Genomic DNA, 21957 nt, shown 5'->3' with positions numbered 1-21957 from the left:
AGATTGTAAGCTCTTTGAGCAGGGACTGTCTCTCTTTGTTAAATTGTACAGCGCTGCGTAACCCTAGTAGCGCTCTAGAAATGTTAAGTAGTAGTAGTAGATTAGGTAGCGGTTGATAATGCTTAAATTTTAACTAGTTGTTAAATAGAAAACCTGAGTTTATTCCACGTAAGCTTATAACATTGTTTCACTGTAAGCCACATTGAACTGAAATTTGGTTTTGGATAATGTGGAATATAAGAATGAATGAATAAATAAATAAATAAATAAACTTACCTTTTACATATTGTAGTACAATGTCCTGGAAATGTTTAAATGCCAAGTACTAAAATTTCTTGATCTTCTACTGGCCTTCCTGTCAGTGGCTCTCTGAATTGTACACGTCAACATTTGAAAACTTCTGAGAGAGGTTTAAACCAGGGGCGTAGGCAGACACCCAATTTTGGGTGGGCCTGGGTCCAAAATGGGTGGGCAGAAGAACTCTGCCTCGTCCCACAAGTGATTTGGTCTCTCCTTTCTCACCTGCATGCTATATGGTCTCTCAAACATCCCATCTCCCCACACTTACCTTTTAAGTAGCAGATTTTCACTGGCAGCGAGCAGCAACTAATACACACTGCTCATGTTGACCTCACAGCCTTCCCTCTGATGCATCTTCCTGTTTCTGCATAGGCAGGAATACATCAGAGGCAAGGCTGGGGGGCCAGTGTGAGTAGTATGTATCAGTCGCTGCAGGCAAAGATTTTATTTACAAGGTCTGCTTGAGGATCCCTGCCAGCCACATCATAGGTGTGCTGCTATTGGGTGGGCCTGAGCCCAAAGTGGGTAGGCGTGGGCCCACCCAGGCCCAACCCTGGCTATGCCACTGGTTTAAACCTTAAAAATGAAAGGCACATCCTGGAATGCTTGTCCCAGCTCCTGATCTGCCTGTAGATTATGTAATTTATTAGTCAAGCTCTCTGTCACAGTGATGATTGATGAGCACCTGAAAATCATTGCCCCTTGCCTTTCTGAGCTAGTGAAGTCCAAAACACAATTTTATTTATTTATTTTGGCATTTATATCCCTCGTTTTCCAATTAAGCATTGTTTCAATGTGGCTTACAGTGATAAAAGATTAGGCACTTATTTCTCTGTGGGTCAGATCTAGCCACAAGGAGTAAAGGTTTGTGCAGGGAAAACCAGCTGTGCGGGAGAGATTTGACTCATTGGATGTAGTTTAGGAGCCCCTGTCTTAGAGATCTGGTATGTTGTACACAGGGCCGTTGGGGGTGGGGGGGGGAGAATTCCCTGGGCCCGGGCCTCCAAGGGGGGGGGGGGGCGGCACTGGGATCTCTCTCTCCTGCTCCTGACAGGACCCGAGTGATCGTGTCCCGACAGGAGCAGGAGAGAGAAAACTCCGGTGCCGGTCCCCCATTGGAGGCTGGGGAGGACCCGGAGCTTTCTCCAGCACTGCTGTTCTGCCTATTGCTGAGTAGCTGCTTTTCCTCTCAGGCGTGCATGTTGAGTTTTGAAAGTGAGCATGCACTGAGAGGAAAAGCAGCTGCAGGGGCAAGCAGTCAGCTCTGGAGGAAGAATACGTCTTCTGCTGGTGGGGCCTGGGATCCCCGCCAGCCAAGGTATTTCAGCAGTGGCGGCGATCGAGGGGGGCAGCAGCAGCAGTAGTGATCGGAGGGGGGGGGGGGGCGGCAGCTGACGACAATTTGGGGGAGGGGCGACAGCGGCCCTGCCTCAGGCCCTGGTTGTAGAAATACTTTGTATGTATGGCGGGGTGGGCACACTAAACTTTGAGAGCTGCCGACTGACCAATTTTCTGAGATAGATTGGCATGCATTGCTTCCAGTGCATGTCTGGAAAATCAGCCAGTTAGTAGCCCTCAAGGACTGGATTGTCCATCCCTGATATGTGGCATGCAGTGATGCCTGTATGCTAAGCTAAAAGATCATCCCGCACCTTTCCTAACCTACACTTCCCCAGCTGTAAAGGATTGAAATACAAACTAGCACACGCGACCAGCTTCTCCTACATGAGTACGCAATTATGGAATGCACTCCCCACTCACTTGAAAACGATCAAAGAATTAATGAATTTCCGCAAATCTCTGAAAACCTCTCTCTTTAACAAGGCCTACTTCGAGAACCCTTAACTAACTTTAACACAAAACCTCTCCACATGTATCCAGAATGTATCTTTCAATAACTGCTCGACCAGATCCTCTTGTCTTCTTTGACTTCTTTGTAACACCAATTGTATTCTTTACCTTGGTATGGCAATGCCATAACAGTTCTTTGTAAGCCACATTGAGCCTGCAAAAAGGTGGGAAAATGTGGGATACAAGTTCAACAAATAAATAAATAAATAAATAAATAAGACAGGTGAAACCTTTCAAGTTCAGAACCTGTAGGTTCCCAAAGAGGTCATGGCTGTCGTGCCATCAAATACTGATGAAATATTCCTTCTCTCTTCTTTCAGTTGTTTGCGAAGCTGGCTCAGGCAAAGGTGGCAGCAGAAGATTCAGGTGAGTATGTCATGGCTGAGATGACACAGATAGTATATTTAGAGAATATCATGGCAGTCTTGAAAGGTTACCAGCCATGCTGTTTCCAGATTTTGTTGTTCCATGAGCAAAGTCCTTCACCATTTTGTAGATGCTCTATTTAGGAGGTTGTGCCACTCCTGCTACTGTTTTCTGCTCCCAGGTGTCCCTGCTCTGGATGGCCAGCGCAACAATTTCTGGCCTCAGGGCAGCTCTCAGAAGACACCTCAGAAAGCATCTTTGTAATTGACATTGGTTGACTGTTTCAGCAGGGAAGCCGAAGACAGAATGAGTCTGGAGTTCATACTATTTGTCCCTTCTCAACTCCAGATTTAGCACCTCCAATAGCATATGAGGAAGGCTGGGTTGTGCATCCTTTGTGAATACACACAGAACTTCAGTTTTCATGGTATTTAGTCTGCCACTGGTAGCCAAAACGAGATCTCTGCCCCCAAAAGTACTCCAAAACACACAAACATCAAATGGAAAAACTGACTACATCAAGGACCTTATTCAGCATGTTTGTTTCCTGCATAGAAACAGAATAGAAGAAATCCTTTGTGAATCACCCTCTCAAATGAGGTGATGGAAGCAAAAAACGGTGCTGGAATTCAAAAGAAGTGGGATGTATACAAGAGGACGTAAGCCAAGCATAGAACACTTCAGCTACATAATGGCTTTTGCATGTCTAAAATATTATGGACCAGATATTTAATAGGATTTAACTGGACAGGAGAAGCTTCTACCCAGTTAAATCATACTGACTGGGGCAAACTCAGATATTTAGCAGCACTTAGGGCCCTGTTTACTAAGCTGCATTATAGGCGCATTAGTGTTTTTAACGCGCGTTAACCATGCACGTGCATTGTGTATGTGCCTACAATATCCTTATAGGCACCTATGCAGTTAGCACGTGCACTAATTGTAGGCGCATTAAAAATGCTAACACGCCTTAGTAAACAGGGGCCTTAATTGGCTAGTGCCTCTGAATATCTGGGCAGACCACCTCAGCACTATCTGGACAGTGCCGGAGAGGATTCAGCATTTATCTGGTTAGTGGTGATTTTCAGTCCACTAACTAGATAAAGTAGGTCAACAAAAGACAGTCCTAATTATATCCAGTTAGTTATCCGGGTACTAGGCTGAATATCACTGATACCCGGATAAATGCTGGCGCTCTGATTATACCTGGATATTCAGTGCTGGTATCTGAGTATAGTGCAGCATTGCAGCAGCTGGTGTTTAACAAGACATTAACTGCCACAAACTGAATATTGGCCCCACCTCTCCAATGAGGAAAGAACCCTGCACTGCGTAGCAAGTACAACACCAACAACACAAGAAAGGGGACTATAACGTGCACTGCATTGTAGATAACATCCCAGCAGCACAAGCATGAGGAAACTAACTTGCACTGTGTGGCATGTACAACCCCAGCAACCTTCTTGGGTAGACTTAATAGGTCATATTGGTCTTTCTCTGCCATCATTTACTATATTATTATTACTCAATTTCTTATATACTGCCTGCAAACCTGAAAGCTATTGAAGCAGCGTACAGTCAAGTTCTGTAGGTATTTTTCTGTCCCTGGATGGCTCACAGTCTAAGTTTGTACCTGAGGCAATGGAGGGTTAAGTTACTTGCCCAAGATCACAAGGAGCTGCAGTGAGATTTGAGCCCAGTTCCCCTAGTTCTCAACCCACTGCTCTAACCATTAACTACTCCTCCACTGTAGTCTCTCTTAGATGATGTGGTGTCGCGGGTTTTTCTTCTTGCATATTGTTAGAGATTTCATATGAGCTGCCGGATGTTGAATTTGGCAGACCTCAGTCCAGTGTGCCTTGTATTGGCTGAATGAAGTCCACTCTCCGCCATGATTGTTAATGGGGCACTCTTTGACTAGATTGTCAGAAGTTTGTACTCTTCCACATTCACAAGCTGCAGGAGTGCAAAGATTCCAACTATATCTATGAGAGTTAAATTGCTCAGGGCCTGTTCGTTAATGATTTAAATCATGGCATCGTGATTAAGCAACTTAGGGTTCTGATCCCATGAGGTTCTGGTGGTCTAAAATGTTGATCCAGATAATACTTCTGTGGTTCTACATTCATTCTACAAGCACAGAGGGCTTGTAACATGACTGATGCTCTTCACATTGTTTATTTGTATGTAGCTTGGAAGATGCCTGCAGTGCTCTATAAGGCCCTGTTAATTTTGAAATGTAGAAGACCATTCTTTTTTTTTTTTTTACATTTGTACCCCACACTTTTTCCCACTCATGGCAGGCTCAATGCGGCAGGCAATGGAGGGTTAAGTGACTTTCCCAGAGTCACAAGGAGCTGCCTGTGCCTGAAGTGGGAATCAAACTCAGTTCCTCAGGACCAAAGTCCACCACCCTAACCACTAGGCCATTCCTCCACACATTCTACAATATAATGACACAGAGCATACCATGTCATGCACTTGGGTTGCAAAAATCCGAGGGAACGGTACAGTATAGGGGGTGTAGTGCTTCAGTGTGCGAAGGAAGAGAGGGACTTGGGGGTGATTGTGTCGGACGACCTTAAAGCTTTCAAACAGGTAGAAAAAACGACGGTCAAAGCCAGAAGGATGCTTGGGTGCATAAAGAGAGGCATGACCAGCAGGAAAAAGGAGGTGATAGTCTCTGGCGAGGCCTCCTTTGGAGTACTGCATGCAGTTCTGGAGACCGCACCTATGGAAAAATATAAACAGGATGGAGTCGGTTCAGAGGGCGGCTACAAAATTACTAAGTGGTCTTGAATGCAAAAATTATAGGGACAGGCTTATGAACCTCAACATGTATACACTGGAAGAGAGGAGGGCGAGAGGAGACATGATAGAGACGTTTAAATATCTCAAGGGCATTTATGTACAGGAAGAGAGCCTTTTTCAAATGAAGGAGAGCTCTGGAATGAGGGGGCATATGACAAAGATAAGAGGGAATAGGCTTAGGAGTAACCAGTGGCGTACCAAGGGGGGGGGGGCGGTGGGGGCGGTCCTCCCTGGATGCACGCCGCTGGGGGGGGGGGTGCCGCACACCTGTCGGCACTTCGTTTTCATGCTCCCTTTGCCCCGGAACAGGTTACTTCCAGTTCCGGGGCAGAGGGAGCATGAAAACAAAGAGCCGGCAGGCGCGCGGCACCCCCCCCAGCGGCGTGCACCCGGGGGATCGGGGGTTCTTTCGCCGGGGGGGGGAGGGCGTTGCGCTGTTCCGGGGGGGTGCTGCACTTGGGGGGGTGGGGAGCATCAGCGATCCGCTCCGGGTGTCAGCCCCCCTAGGAACGCCACTGGAAGTAACCTAAGGAAGTATTACATCACAGAAAGGGTGGTGGAGGCGTGGAATGGCCTCCCTGTGGAGGTGATGGTGTCGAGGACTGTTCTAGAATTTAAAAAGGCATGGGATAAGCATGTGGGATCGCTTAGGAATAGGAAGAATTAGGGGTTACAGAGGATGGGCAGACTGGATGGGTCCTGTGGCCTTTATCTGCCGTCATGTTTCTATGTTTCTATGATTGTGGGATTGTGATGGAAGTCCTTCCATGTCTGATATTGTGACTTGATTAGCTTGCTTTGCTTAGTGATTTACATAAACACAATGCTTTTGTATTGTGGGTTTTGTCCTCTTCCTCCCACCTTATTTGTTTTTGTTGTATTTGGCTGTTCTACCTCCAGCACCATAGCAGTTTCAATTCCTTTAATATAGAGAGTTCAAAGCTTCAAGGCACAGTGCACACCTCTACTTATCTCAGAACAACCCTCAAGAATACCACTGGCAAGCTTGCTAACCATGAGTGATATTCTTTGTTTTTAAGTTTGGCCACCCCTACTCGACTGCAAGCATCTTCTCTTCCTTCCTTGACTCTCCATCCTTTTTCTTTGCCAGTGGTTGCAGTGTTCTATTAAATGGGGGGGGGGGGGGGGGGGGACTGTGAAGCTGACACTTGCACATTCCTCCTTCCCGTTCTGCCCCCCAGCCTTTTGTTTTGTTGTGCTTGAAAGGCAGACACATCAGAGGGGGTGGGGCTACAGTGGGGACTATATGAATATGCATTGGCTTACACTTCCATCAACACTAAAATGCTGCCACCTCTTTTTTCTCTGAAAGAAGCTCGGATTTAGACATCAACCACTGAAAGCAGCTGCCTCTAGCACCAAATTTTGATAGGCGCTGGAGATTTGCTGTAATATCTCCATATTTATTTTTTTATGTTTCAACGTTTTTATTGAAGACAGTACAAAGGTAACGATTACTCCATTGAATACTCAACAGTCAAACATAAACTGTATCCAGTGAAGCTCAAATATTATAAACCGTCATCAAACCTTTATCATTTTATCCCCACCCCCCCCTTTCTAATTTATGGTAATGTATAAACCCATTCCTGCAATAACAGGCGAGCTGCAATTATTGTACTGATTAAACTGTAATATTACATAATCCCCTATTGCTTGATGCGTCCTTATTTGTTAGTTCCCAATGTTAATGCTAATATGGGGTTACATACACTCCGCTCCCAACATGTACCAAAAACAGTAACCTGACCCAAGGGTCTCGTATTCAACAGGTTTAACACCCCTTCCTAACCCCGGGAGTTACACTCCCTCCTCACCCCTTACACTCCTTCACCCACTAGAACGGGTCCATATTTATTTTATGTATGACATTTTTATCCCACATTAGCCCAAGAAGAGCTCAGGTTCAATGCGGCTTACATAACAAACATCAGAAGAATGGTACACATTTTGAAAAGTATCAATTCTTATAATACATCATATACTATTAGGTTGAAATTTAAAATGAGCTATTTCAATGGTAAGTAACAATAATCCTGAAATAAACAATTCTATAGTGAGAATTGATAGGCAACTAAGTTGACAAAATAAGGAGACTCCACTAGAATGATAGTAAGCAAAACAATACTAAGTAATATTAGATAGGTAATCTTTAATTATAGAGTGATCAAGTAAAGATTCGATTATCCAAGAGATGGAAGTAATTGAGATAGGATATGATATAGAAGGATCAAACATTGCTCAGTTCAAATTAGTTCTTTGCTTTATTGAAGGTTGAACTGAAAAAAATGAGTTTTCAGAAAGCTTCGAAACATCATGCAATCATTTGTGTATCTAATTTGTTAGGAAGAGAGTTCCAAGTTTTGGTGCCTTGATATGAGAAGTTGGCAGTATTAATTGTTTTGTAGGTTACATTCTTGCAGCTAGGGAAATGCAAGATGAAATATTCCCTGGATGATTGAGTAGCGTTACGTGGTAGTAATTCAGTGAGATCATTCATATAGGATGATGTCGTGCTGTACAGAATTTGATGAATAAATGCACATAGCTTGAATGATATTCTATTTTTTATTGGCAGCCAATGTAAATCAAGAAGAAGAGGAGTTGCTTTAGCAAATTGCGGTGATCTACATATAAGATGCACACTGTGTTTTGTGTGGTTTATAGTTTTTAAGAAGACCGCATTTGATTCCTGTACAGATGGAATTACAATAATCAATTTTGTTAAGACAAGGGATTGAACTAAGGTACGAAAGACTGGTCTTCGAAAAATGGTCTTAGCCTCTTTAGCTTCCAGAGCACAGTAAAAGCACTCGAGACTTGATTTTCAAAGGATAGAAATTTTTCAATTAATCCATAGGATTTTCATTGTAGAGCCAAGGGGATAGGTTATATTATCAATTGTGAAGTTTTTAAGAGTTGTAGGGTGATAGGATTGGTTATTATTAGGAATTTAGTTTTCTCAGTTAAGTTTTAACTTGAATTGGATGCCCAGGATTCCGTCAATATTATAGCTAATCTAATTTTATGCATGATTTTGTTTAGATTCATGGTGAATGGGATATATATAGTAACATCATCATCATAAATACATGTTGGAAGACTATTTCTTTCCAGTAAATTTCCAAGGGGAATCATGATATTGAATAAGATGGGGGATAGAGGAGAACCCTGAAGTAAACCCTTCTTCGTCAGATCGGAAATAAGCAAATGTGCTAGCTGACAGTGTACATAAGTGAAAACATTCAAGCATTACTATGACAGCCTGACAGGGTGGGAGGATGGGGGTGGGTAGGAGGTATGCATGGGGACATCAAAGCATATCATTGATATTCTAACAGGATGGGTGTGGATAGGTAAGGGGAGGGGTGATCAATAGAGAATTACAGCTTTATGGTTTATAATGGGCTAGGAAACCCAGATCCTTGTTAAGTCCTTTCTGTTGGGTGTTAAAATATTCAATCATTCTGACTTCAAAAGTCTTACGTTCTTGTATGGTTTTAAAGTTACCTTTCAGGATTCTCACTGTGAAATCACTGGTACAGTGTCCTGGTCCTGTAAAATGCTGACCAACAGGGGTGGGAGCCCTACTGGCACCAGTATTGTTCATGTGATCTCTATGTAAATCTTGTCTTAAGCATCTGGCCTGTTTCTCCAATATAACATCCTTCGTTACATTTTTTACACTGAATGATATATACCACATTGGAAGATGAGCAAGTGAAAGATTCCTTTATGTTGAATATGTTGAATATACTGTTGAATACCAGTATTGTTCATGTGATCTCTATGTAAATTGAATCTTGCCTTAAGCATCTGGCCTGTTTCTCCAATATAACATCCTTCATTACATTTTTTACACTGAATGATATATACCACATTGGAAGATGAGCAAGTGAAAGATTCCTTTATGTTGAATATCTTTCCTTTGTGGATGACTGTGGGGTCCTGTGAAATGTTTTGGCATAGTTTGCAACTGGATAAATTACAGGGAAGTGTGCCCTTCTGTTCCTTTTCAGTCTGTGATGGAAATTTACTTCTGATTAGCTTGTGTTTTAAGTTGGGTGGCTGTCGGAAGGCCAGTACAGGTGGGGATGGGAATATCTCTTTCAGTAATTCATCCTCCTGGAGTAGAGGTTGTAGATCTCTTATGATTTTCCTCAGTTTTTCCAGCTCTGGATTGTATGTCACTACAAGGGGGATTCTGTATGTAGCTTTTTTTCTCCTTGTACTGTAGCAGATTCTCCCTGGGTGTTTTGAGGGAGGAGGCAATATTCTTGGAGATTATTTTGAGGTTGTAGCCTTTCTGTTTGAAGGATGCAGTCAGGCTTTTAAGGTGTCTGTCTCTGTCCCCTGGGCTTGGCTGTAAATGATGGATCTTTTTGTATGTGAAGGATGGAAGCTGGAGTTGTGGAGGTAGCTGCATCTGTCTGTGGGTTTCTTGTATATAGATGTTTGTATACAGCCATCACTGATTGAGACCGTGGTGTCCAAAATTTTGACTTTTTCTGGGGAGTAGTCAATTTTGAATCTGATTGTAGGACGGTATGTATTGAAGGAAGAATAAAATTGTTTCAGAGTTTCTTCACCCTCCGTCCAAATCATAAAAATGTCATTGATGTAACAAAGGATGTTATATTGGAGAAACAGGCCAGATGCTTAAGACAAGATTCAATTTACATAGACATCACATGAACAATACTGGTGCCAGTAGGGCTCCCACCCCTGTTGGTTAGCATTTTACAGGACCAGGACACTGTACCAGTGATTTCAAAGTGAGAATCCTGAAAGGTAACTTTAAAACCATACAAGAACGTAAGACCTTTCAAGTCAGAATGATTGAATATTTTAACACCCAACAGAAAGAACTTAACAAGGATCTGGGTTTCCTAGCCCATTATAAACCATAAAGCTGTAATTCTCTGTTGATCACCCCTCCCCTCACCTATCCACACCCATCCTGTTAGAATATCAATGATATCCTTTGATGTCCCCATGCATACCTCCTACCCACCCCCATCCTCCCACCCTGTCAGACTGTCATAGTAATGCTTGAATATTTTCACTTATATACACTGTCAACTAGCACATTTGCTTATTTCCGATCTGACGAAGAAGGGCAACCTTCGAAAGCTAATCAAGAAATGTATTAAGTTATGTCCAATAAAAAAGGTATCATCTTATTTTCTTTTCCATGTTTTATTTTGTTTGATTTCTATTGCTAACCTTAAGAGTGGACTAACACGGCTACCACACTCCTCTACATTAGAAGATCAAAGAAATTTGTTGTTCTATTGGCAGGCAGATCAGATTAGCTAAAAGGTGTAATGGGGGTCTGACATTTTCTTATGTAGCAGAAGGTGAATGGTTGTGTTTTGCACCAGTTGCAGGATCTTCAGTTGATATTTTGGGAAACTGTAGTATTATGCATTACAGTAGTCCATTCTGGATGTGACAAATACATGTAGTAGAGTTGCTAAGTCCTTTTGATATAGCAAAGATGATTGTAGCCTTCTGAGGAGTCATAGGCTGGCAAAAGAAGCACATACCACAGCAGTGACCTATTCATTTCTTGTGTAGCCAAACTCCTAGATTTTTTTTCCCCACAAATTTATTTTTTTGCCCAGCAAGCTCAAAGTGAAAATTGAGCATGCAACCTGCCTGCCTGCTGCCTGCCTTTGTGCTATGACAAGGCATGTGGCAATTCCTTTTTCTGATCAAATGTCTGATTATGGTAGAAACCTGTGTAAGGGGGGTGGGGCACTGTTGGGCCTGTCATATATATTGTAGTGTAAGCAACAACTGAGGAGACTTCAGTTGTTGCAGAACACATCAGCCAGATACATTTTTAAATTGGGTAAGTTTAGTGAGGTCAGTCATCTTTTGAATAATTTATACTGGTCGAGATTGGAATTCCACATCTCTCTATATAAAAGGCAACACCAACGTTCTATGAAGCCTCCAGCCGGAAGTGTGAAGGGGGCGAGATATCCGGTTTGCCCAAGAGTGTGTGCCCCGCCCTCGCGTCACAATGTGATGACGACGAGGGCGGAGCAAACACACTCCACGAAATGCCATCTCCCCCTGCCCCTCGCTGGCCATTTTTCACATGCACATGCACACCGCATCACGGAGCGCCAACGACAGCAGCGGACAGGTCCCTGGAGGGGGGGTTGGGGTACAGCTGGATCCCTGCCCATGGGTGGCTGCAGGGGGGGGCCAGGGGATGGAGCGACAGAAGCGGACAGGTGCCTGCCTGCAGGGGGGTTGGGGGACAGCTGGATCCCTGGCCATGGGTGGCTGCAGGGGGGGGGCCGAGGGATGGAGCGCCAGCGACAGCAGCGGACAGGTGCCTGCCTGGAGGGGGGTTGGGGGACAGCTGGGTCCCTGGCCATGGGTGCCTGCAGGGGGGGCCGGGGAACAGGACGGTCGCTGGACACAAAACCTTGCTAGTGCCCGTTTCATCTGTCAAAGAAACGGGCCTTTTTTGCTAGTTCAATATAAAGTGGCCGGCTTAGTTTATTAGAATATGTATAGCACAAATTCAGAAATGGTAGGGGATTTACTTTTTTCCCCAGCTCATAGAAATCATCTAAGAAGTTCTAAAACACTGTTACTTGACATGCCATCTGCAAAGCATATGCTGTTGAAGTCTGTATGGGAACACATGTATGTTTCAGGGAGATAAAATATGGAATAATTTACCTGTAAACATTCACTTCATTACACCTTCTAGCTCCTTTCGAAAGGCTCTAAAAACTCATCTGTTTTCCCTTCAGAATTCTGTTTTATAGTAACTATTTTTAATGGTATACTTGAAGATCTTAAAATGAATGGATTATTGATTAATTGTGCATTTAATCTGGATGGGATTTTTCTCTAATTCTGTAATCCGCTTTGCATCGTGAGGTAAAAAGCGGAGTAGAAATCACGGAATAGAATAGACTATGCACTTAACTTTTGCTTTAAGCTTGCCGCTACTGCTGCTGGGACAGTGTGGGAAAACAAAAGCAAATGAAAAGGTGAGGTAGGAACCAAGAGGAGAATCTGGCAGCAATGTTGGGGGGGAGGGGGGGGGGGTTTGAGGAGATAAGGGTGGAGATTTGGAAAATTCTGTTCTTTATGCCTATGGGCACTTGAAATTTAAATCTGGCACTGCCTTAGAGCAGCACTTAGGGCCAGATGCACTAAACTTAAAGAGCCATTAACGAGCAAGTAGTAAACAGTGGCATGCACTAAATGCTTCTCCAAGCCATTTTCCGATCACGGTAGCAGCTAACGAAAACGGAATGCAGATGAGCAAATTAGTACCCCAATGTGTATAAATTGTATTGTAATGAGATGCACTACTGTTTTCCCGATTGCCTAACCGTGGAAAATCTAATGGGAGGTTTGTAACGCGGCTCTGGGAGTGATGGGGGTGAGAGTTGCACCAAATTACCACCGCCGGCATCGGGACGTATGAGGATGTCCCTTTCGATTATGCCCCCCTCCAGGTCTCTCTCCGCCATTCACAGCACGTTTAGCTGACACCGGTGACAGCTAAATGCGCTGTGATTGACTGAGAGAGACCTAGAGGGGGCATAATCGAAAGGGATGTCCAAATAGTTTTTTTATTTGGATGTCCTTGAGAACACCCATCACAAAAAAATCTGGGGAAAAACGTCCAATTGCTCGTCAGGGCCGTCTTTTTTTTTTAAATATTTCAGTGAAGGACGTCCATGTTAGGCGCTTTAGAAGGACGGCCCTGACGAGCACTTGGACGTTTTTTTCCTGATTTTTTTTTGTTACATTTACAGAAGTTTGTAGAGGCTGCGCAGCCCCAACAAGAGGCTACTCCTCTAGTCTGCATAGGTGTCTGTGACTGTTTTATATAATACTAGTAAAAAAGGCCCGTTTCTGACACAATTGAAACGGGCACTAGCAAGGTTTTCCTCGGAGTGTGTATGTTTGAGAGAGTGTATGTGAGAGTGATTGTGTGTGAGAGAGAGAGAGAGTGAATGTGCAAGTGTGTGTGTGTGTGTGCGTGTGTGTGTGAGAGAGAGTGAGTCTGGGTGCGAGTGTGTCTATGAGAGATGAGAGTATGTGCTAGTGTGTATGTGACACAGTGTGAGAGAGAGAGAGTGTGTTTCACACAGATACAGTGTGTGCGAGAGAGAGAGAGAGAGTGTGTGTGTGAGATGCAGACTCTCTGTGAGACTGAGTGTATGAGACCGAGAGTGTGTGAGTGACTGTGTGACTCATAGAGAGTGAATGTGATACAGTGTGAGACATAGAGTGTGTGAGAGTGAGAGAGAGAAAGACATTGACTGTGAGAGAGAGAGAGAGAGAGAGAGAGAGTGTGTGACAGAGATACTCCCCCCTCTAGTGTCAGGCCCCCCCTCCCTCTCTCTGGTATCAGGCCCCCCCTCTCTCTCTGGTGTCTGAGCGTTACTGTGCAGGACGCTGAGCTCTGGCTGTGCTTCAAGGAACTGACCAATCCTATTTAATAGAATGCACCTCCAACATTCTGAAGCCGTGAAACCTCGTGTGGTTGCTCACTTCTGCTTGTGACGAACCCGGAAGTACGTGATGTCTATTCAGGAGATGGCTACAGAGAGCAGGAATGCCTCAGCCATGCAGTCAGCTTCAGAATGTTGGAGGTGCGTTTTATTATATAGGATACTTATGCTGCCACAATGACATTCATGTCTCTTGTTTTGCCCCATTCATAGTTTGGACATGTCAGTTTGTAAAATGGGTGTTTATGCTGAACGTAACCAGCATTATATCCATTTCTTATGCATTTTAGAACAGACTGTATGTTGGCAGATCCTGTTCTACTATAATACTAGCATCACAAGTGACATACTGATCTGGATGTCCTTTCTAAAATGTCATTCCATATCTCACTCTCCCTTGACCCCCTAGTGTATGTACAAGTAATGATTTTGCTTCTTATAGGTGTAGGTAGTGGATTTTAGAAATCTGCATGTCCCCAGGGAATTGATTAAGGACACATCCTCTAAACCTTTTTGTAGTGGGAGGTGGTTTGAAAGCCAGAGAGGTAAGCATAGTTCTCTCTTCAACCTGTCCTCCATATTTCAGATCCAAAGAGAAGTTTGCTAATTATTTTACATGACTCAAAGCAGGTATAAATGCCAACAAGGAAATTTTCCACTGCTGTTCTAAAATATGGAGTATACTGCCCAAACCATGCCCACAACATGCCTCTTTTAAATCTCTGTGTGTGGCATATACTTTCAAGTTGCACCTGTTTTAAAATTGCCATACATGCCAATTTACACCTGTAAACATGATTTTTGCACAGGCAAACAATGCATAATACTTATAAAAGTGGATCTAGGGTCTTTCAGGATTATTCTTCCAGTCTGGGCTCTTCACTTATGTTGGTCAGGTCATCAATGATTGGAAACAAATACCTTTTTTCCATTACAGATAAAGCATACCAGCTGAATATAAACGTGTTAGAGAAGATCCAGGAAGACTGGCAGAATGAACACATCAAAGCCTGTGTGGTAAGGAGGTTCAGATCCAGCATTTCTCCCTCTCTCTCTCCTCCACCCATGATCTGACATCTCTCCTTCTCTTCACCTCTGGGTCTAAATCCAACATTTCTCCCTCCCTCCCCTTTACCTCAGGGTCCTAAGTTCAACATCTCTCCTTATACCCTCGTGTGGAACTGGTAGGATTGGATGTGATTAATGAGATTGAGGCCTGATAAACCTTTCTCTCAAACAAATCCACAGTCCAAGCCTCTCTACCTGAGCTGAAACCCATGCATGCATGGTGGGACACTACTGCAACTTCTGGCTTGTTGAGAGCTGATTCGACCACCAGAGAGTGGTGAGGCAATTGCGTGCTCTTGAATCTGGGAGCTTTCTGGATACAATGCAATACATTCACCTTCCTCAGTACCACATGCACTGAGAGAGGAGATTCCCAATTCTTTGTCAGTGCATCTTCCTTAGGAAGCGTTTCATAGTCCTCCATCTCCAACATAAATAGGATGGCCAAAGCCATATCCTTCACAAAACCTGTGAGTGAGAGACTCTCTGGTGGAGATTTATGCCTCTTCTGAGGGGGGTAGGGGTCAGAAAGGACTCCATTAGAGTTCTCCTCTGAGAAATAATGTGGATTTTCATCTTGACTCCCATGAGCGGTCCAAATCCGACTCCTCACAATATTTCATATGGGCAAAGTGAGTCTGTGCCTGCCTCAGTTAAGTGGAACCATGTCCACTACTTGGAAGGCACCGAAGTACAGCCCTGCGCAGACTCTGGGAAAGAGCGGTACCGTATGAGTCTATGTCGACACCTGTTGATGCATTGGCATTTAAGTCTGCTCCACAGGAAGACCAGGGGCCTCAGGAGGGAGTTAAGACTGAGCTGCAACTGTTGCAAGCGCCCTTAATGCCTGAATAGCATGCAGCTGAAATGTCTGCATCAGATCCTCTCTGAGCATGGCCTGATACTGCTCATCAAGGGCAGGCATCAGCAAAGGCTGAGTAGCAGGTTCGGAGACAGCCTAAGAAAGAGCCAGTTTCAAACTGGAAGTGGTGACCTGGCTGCACAAAGACTGGTGCACCATCACCTCCACCAAAAAGGGGGAGCTATCCTCTCAGTGGCGTTGCTTCTCAGGTACCAGTGATGGCAATGCCCCAGAGCTCCAGGCACCTTGCTTTGAGGGGGACAGATGCTTGTGCTTTGGCTTCCTTACATGCACAGCATTGTGGTCCCTTGGCGCTGATGAGGATGACATCAAACCTGTACGCATCCTTGGTGTTGGGTCCGATGCAGATTGGTTCTGGGGGCCTATTATCAGTGCCTGATGTTGAGGGAGGTGGAGACCTCTTCGATGCCAGTGTATTCCTCTGGTAGAAGTCTAGGCAGTCATTGAGATTGATACTTCCGGCACTGATGCCAATGGACCGACCTTTGAGGAGCCAAAACGTTTCTCCTGCTGAACCTAATGTGGCCTCTGTGTCCTTAGCTGCATTTGTAAACAGAAGGAACAAGAATCAGGCTGGTGGTCAGGCCCAAGGCACCCAATACACCGATTGTGCGGGTCTATGACAGAAATCACCTGATTGCATGGGCACACCGTTTGAAACCACTGGGGGTCTTCTTAAACTTCAAGAAAAGAATCACAGCTAAATTAAATTCCTCAATCTTGAGCATCAAAAAGGGGCAAGCCTCAAATTGAGGTTGGTGTTCAGGCTTAAAGAGCTGCGCGAAAAAGAAAGAAAAACTTAAAAAGCTGAAAATTTAAGAAAATAAAGGGGAAGATACTGAAACTAAAAAACTAGGAAGAAAAAGAGAGAAATCAAGGAAAACCCAAACAGGAAGGCACTTAAAAAATATCTGTTAATACGCGCTAAAGACAGACCACAAAAATGCGACCTCTCAGCTCCAAGGAAAAAAAACAGGCTGAGGAACCTGCACTCATGCGACAGGTGGGAAGGCACCCAAGCATGCATGGTGGGACACTATTAGAATTTTCTACTAGTTATACATGCTAGGCAGCATCCATACCCAGCTCCGTCGGATGACATCATCTAGATATGAGAATACTGACAGCCTTAGGCAGCATCCATACCGGGCTTCGTTGGATGACATCACCTAGATATGAGAATACCGACACAGCCTGTTTGTCCTCGGAGAATGATTTATATGTCCAAAATTATCTGTTTAACTGCATCAAAATATTGCTTTAAATAAAAAGCTAGGAACTTCTGTCTCATGCTGCATGCTTAGAAGTGACTCTGAAGGTTGCCAGATGGGAAAAATTTTCCCCGCCCAAAATCAGCCCTAAACCAGCCCCAAACCCGCCCAACGTCAAACCCCGCCTCCAACATCATCGACCCCGCCACCTGACATCACCTCTGATGTCATTACCCCACCCCCAACGTCACCTCTGATGTCATAAATTGGACCAATAGAAGCCCCGGAAAAGAGCCCAAACCCTGCACAGCTGCAGGGAAAAAGAAGCCCAATTTCCCGCAGCCCGCAGCCTTCGATAATTTCCCGCATCCTGGCTTAAAAACCAGCCCAATTGGGTGGGAAACCAGCCCATCCCTGCACAGGAGCTTCTTCGCTCATTTTTATGGACAAATAAATAGCTGTCAAACAGGCCCAGAGCTACAGACAAGCATAAAGCAAAACCACTAAAAGCCTCTATGAGGAGCTCACTGCAGTGTAGAACACAAACAAACTTGTACTGAATGGGAAAGGAGCTTGTTATCTAGGTAAAAACATGCAAAACTTCTGTAGGACAGCTAAATAAAGTAACAAGAGTACAATAGGCACCTGTGTTTTATGTGGTTGTAATTCAGCAGAGGTTGAGAGAGCATTCAATATGTCGAAAGATGGGCGTCCTTCTCTTTAGGGGCTCATTTTCAAAGCACTTAGACTTACAAAGTTCCATAGGTTACTATGAGGCTCATTTTCAAAAGAGAAAAACGTCTAAAAAGTGTCATAAAACATCATTTGGATGTTTTTCTCGCAAAAACGTCCAAATCGGTATTTTCGAAACCTATTTTTCAGACCCTTTCTATACTGTTCATCGGCAGTGCATCCAAATCTCAAGGAGGTGTGTTAAGGGCGGGATATGAGCATTCCTAAGACTTGGATGTTTTTCAGCCATAATGGAACTAATCCAGGACTAAAACTAAGATGTTTTGAGCTAGACCTGTTTTTAGAACGAATAAGGCACAAAAAGGTGCCCTAAATGACCAGATGACCACTGGAGGGAATCAGGGATGACCTCCCCTTACTCCCCAAGTGGTCACTGACCCCCACCCAACTCTCAAAATGTGATTAAAAACATTACTTACCAGCCTCAGATGTTATACTCAGGTTGATTAGAGCAGTATGCAGGCCCCTGAAGTGGTGGGTGCAGTGCACTGCAGACAGATGGACCAAGGTCCATACCTCCCTCTACCTGTTACACTTGTGGTAGAAACTGTGAGCCCTCTAAAACTCACCAGAAATCCACATATAGGTGCCCAAGAGCTATTGTAGTGGTGTACAATTGGGGGTAGTGGGTTTTGGGAGGCGCAGCAAAAGGGGGATGGGGACTTGATATACTGCCTTTCTGTGGTTACAATCAAAGCAGTTTACATATTATATACAGTCAAAACAGCGCTCTGAAAATAGCGCTGGAACAGCCGGGGGGGGGGGGGGGGGGGGGGGGTACTGCCCCTATGTGCGCTGTTATCTCTGATCATAGGGTAAAGTGTGGGAGGATTGTGCCTGAACATGCACTCAGGCAAATCCTCCTCCCGCACTTGTTTGACAGGTCCGGGCTGTCAAAAGCCCAGAACTGTCAAACAAAGGGACTGGAGGTCTGTGGGACCACTAGATCCCAAACAGCAAGGCCCTGCTGGCTTAGTGCCCCCACCATACCCCTACCCCAAGCCAGTGACACGGGGGATGGAGGTCCGGCGGACCTCCAGTCCCTCCGACCCCCCCCTGACACAAGTTTATGGGGGGGCTGGAGATCTGGTGGATCTCCATCCCTCCTAACCCCCCTCACACCCCCCCCAAAAAAAAAACCCTGGTGGCCCAGTGCACCACAAATCAAGCCCCCCCCCCCAACCTGGTGGTCTAGCGGCCCTCTACCCCGCCCGTCCGTTCGTTTGTTGGAGGAGGGAGGTAGTACACGCCCTCCTTTTCCAGTGCTGCCTTATATGGTGTGAAGCCCCACCCAGCACATCCCAGGATGCACTGGGCATGGCTGGGCACTGCCATTTTCAAGGTGGTGCTAGAAGAGGAGGGAGTGTACTATCTCCCTTCTCCAACAAAAGTACGAGGGGGTGGGGAAGAGGGCTGCTTGACCACCAGGTTGGGAGGGCTTGATTTGCGGCTCACTGGGCCACCAGGGCTTTTGGGGGGGGGGGGTGCAAGGGTAGGCTAGAGGGGATGGCAATCCACTGGATCTCCAGCCCCCGTGAACTTGTGTCAGGGTTCCTGCTCCTGCAGGAGGGCTATATTGGGCAGTGGGAATGGTGGGCCAGCTAGCATGCAAATGCACGCTAGGCGGGGCTCACCGTTCCTCCCCAATGGTCCGCAAACCCTAACGCCAGCACTGAGCTGGCATAGGGTTTGGTGCACTGCGCGCTCATCATTGGGGAAGAATATGTTTAGCATGCATTTGCATGCTACTTGTGCTAAGAGCCTTGTTTAGCATGTATTTGTATGCTAGTTGCGGTCAGAGCCTGAAAGTGCATTGTTTCACACGCTTGGGGGCTCTGATCATGAGGTGGCAGCAAATGCAGGTATTAGTTTGGTGCTACTAGCCTCTAGCGCCTGCTTCTGATCATCGGCCTATTATTTTGTACCTGGGGCAATGGAGGGTTAAGTGACTTGCCCAGAGTCACAAGGAGCTGCAGTGGGAATCAAACTACTACTACTACTACTTGACATTTCTAAAGCGCTACTAGGGTTACCCAGTTCCTCAGGATCAAAGTCTGCTACACTAACCACTAGGCTACTCCTCCACTCCACATAAAATAATGTATGTAAAGAATCAGCGTCAAAATAGTTATGGATACCACTTAGCTTTCCTAGTGCATAGAATCCAGATTTTAAAACCCTCAAAATTTGTTCATTGAAAGTAAGGGATCAATCTAGAATGATTCCTAGATATTGAAATGAGAGTACAGTAGGAACAGCTCGATTAAACAGAGTTAAGGACATTAGTGTGTGAGCCCTTACCGCCACTCATTATGTAGGCATGAAGGGCTCACACGCTAACTACGTGCTAATCGGTTAGCACATGGCAGTGCAGCTAATAGAATGTGCTACTCAATTTTTTAACGCATGGGAAGCAAATGCCGATGCCAAAATTACTGCAGAACACCTGAGCATGCCTCGCAGTGAGGCATTTTAAGCTGCGATAAGCATATGTTAGTGCAGCTTAGTAAAAGGACCCATTTATTTCCTGGCACCAGCCCTCTGGAATTCATTGCCTAAAGACCTTCCGTTAGAAAGATCATTCATTCACTTTCATTCATCTTTAAAGACTCATCTATTTCAGGAAACATTTAATAATGCCTAATCCAAAACACAATGCCTAATCGTTTTGACCCAGTACAATAAAGTAGTCCAAACTACACTCAACGTTAAGGATTACAAACTTTCGGTATCACCAAGCCTAAGAATCCTTGGAATCGTGCTGGACAGTCATTTACAACTGGATACTCAAGTGCTTGCTATCACAAAAAGAATGTTCCACGCCATGTGGAGGCTGAAGCGTATAAGGCATTTCATAACAAGAGAGCTTTTCCGTACCCTTGTTCACTGGCCAGTCCTATCACATATAGACTATTGCAGTGGGATCTATGCTGGATGCTGGGATTACATACTGAAAAGGCTTCAGACAGTCCAAAACACGGCTGCAAGGCTCATACTGGGGAAATTGCGCTTTGAACCTGCTCAACCTCTTCGGTTTCAACTACACTGGCTCCCCATAGCAGACCGTATTACCTTCAAAATCTGTTCGCTCACACACAAGATCATGTATGGTGAAGCTCCAGAATATATGCTTAATCTCACTGATCTACCATCAAGAAATGCCGTATTGTCTGCAAGGTTCTACCTCATTCTCCATTTTCCAACCTGCAGGAATGTTAAATACAAGACTCTTTTTGCATCATCCTTCCCTTACATCAGTCCGAAAAATTGGAATGTCCTACCGAAACAACTTAAGGAGCTCGCCGACCACCAACTGTTCAAGAAGTCCTTAAAGACGTTCTTATTCGTCAAGGCTTACTCCACTGGCAACTCCAGTGCTTAGCCTCTCCCACTTGCCGTCGCTTCACCCCTGTCATCTACCCTGTGTTATCCCCTGTTCCTACCCCTCCTGTCACTTTCTGTTTCTGGGCCATCATTGTCCTGTTTTGCATCCTGATTTATTGTAAGCCACATTGCGCCTGCTTATATGGGTAAATGTGGGGTAGAAATGTACTAAAATAAATAAATAATGAGATGTAGGGAAGCAGCAATGGGTATGAGTGAATCTTTTAGTTAATTCTGTGGTATGCTTGTGCCTTTTCTATCCTCTAGGGAATTCTTTCCCTAATTTATGAAGATTTATTGTTATGTAAACCGCTTTGGCTTGTTTTACAAATTAAGAGCCCTGTTTATTAAGCAGCGTTATAGGTGCGTTAACGTTTTAACACACATTAACCATGTACGTGCCTACAATATCCCTATAGGCGACTACATGGTTAGAATGTACGCTAAGTGTAGGCACGCTAAAAACACTAACACACCTTAGTAAACAGTGCCCTAAATGATACAGAATATCTACTATAATAAAACTCACCCTCAACGTTCTGAGGACACTGACGTCAGTGAAGCCAAGCCCTGACTTCCTTCAAAAAGGTTTCAAGGTTCGTGGTGGTGAAGCCACCAAAATCGCTCTGGGCCCCGCCCTCGAGGGCGGAGCAATGGCAGAACAACGAAGGGGTTGGCAGGGAGGGAGGCAGGGAGGCGGGGGGTGGGAAATTGCTCCGGGCCCCGCCCTCGCGTCAAACGTCATGACGTTGGGGGCGGAGCAATGGCAGAACAACGAAGGGGTTGGCCAGGGAGGGAGGGGGGGTGT

At 44.9% G+C, this 21957-nt stretch overlaps 1 protein-coding gene across 1 annotated transcript in view; it reads left to right on the top strand.

Moving 5' to 3' along the window:
- LOC115461845 (proline-serine-threonine phosphatase-interacting protein 2-like) overlaps positions 1-21957 on the top strand; it is a 156556-nt gene that overhangs the window by 96805 nt on the left and 37794 nt on the right. The window contains exons 7-8 of the mRNA XM_030191901.1: positions 2472-2517; positions 14788-14867. Of these exons, the coding sequence (XP_030047761.1) occupies positions 2472-2517; positions 14788-14867 (126 nt within the window). The remainder of the gene's footprint in view (positions 1-2471; positions 2518-14787; positions 14868-21957) is intronic.

This window comes from Microcaecilia unicolor, chromosome 2 (assembly GCF_901765095.1).
Source record: "Microcaecilia unicolor chromosome 2, aMicUni1.1, whole genome shotgun sequence".
Classification (NCBI taxonomy): Eukaryota; Metazoa; Chordata; class Amphibia; order Gymnophiona; family Siphonopidae; genus Microcaecilia; species Microcaecilia unicolor.
The sequence above is the reverse complement of the archived record's forward strand: the minus strand, read 5'-3'. Positions and strand labels throughout refer to the sequence as shown.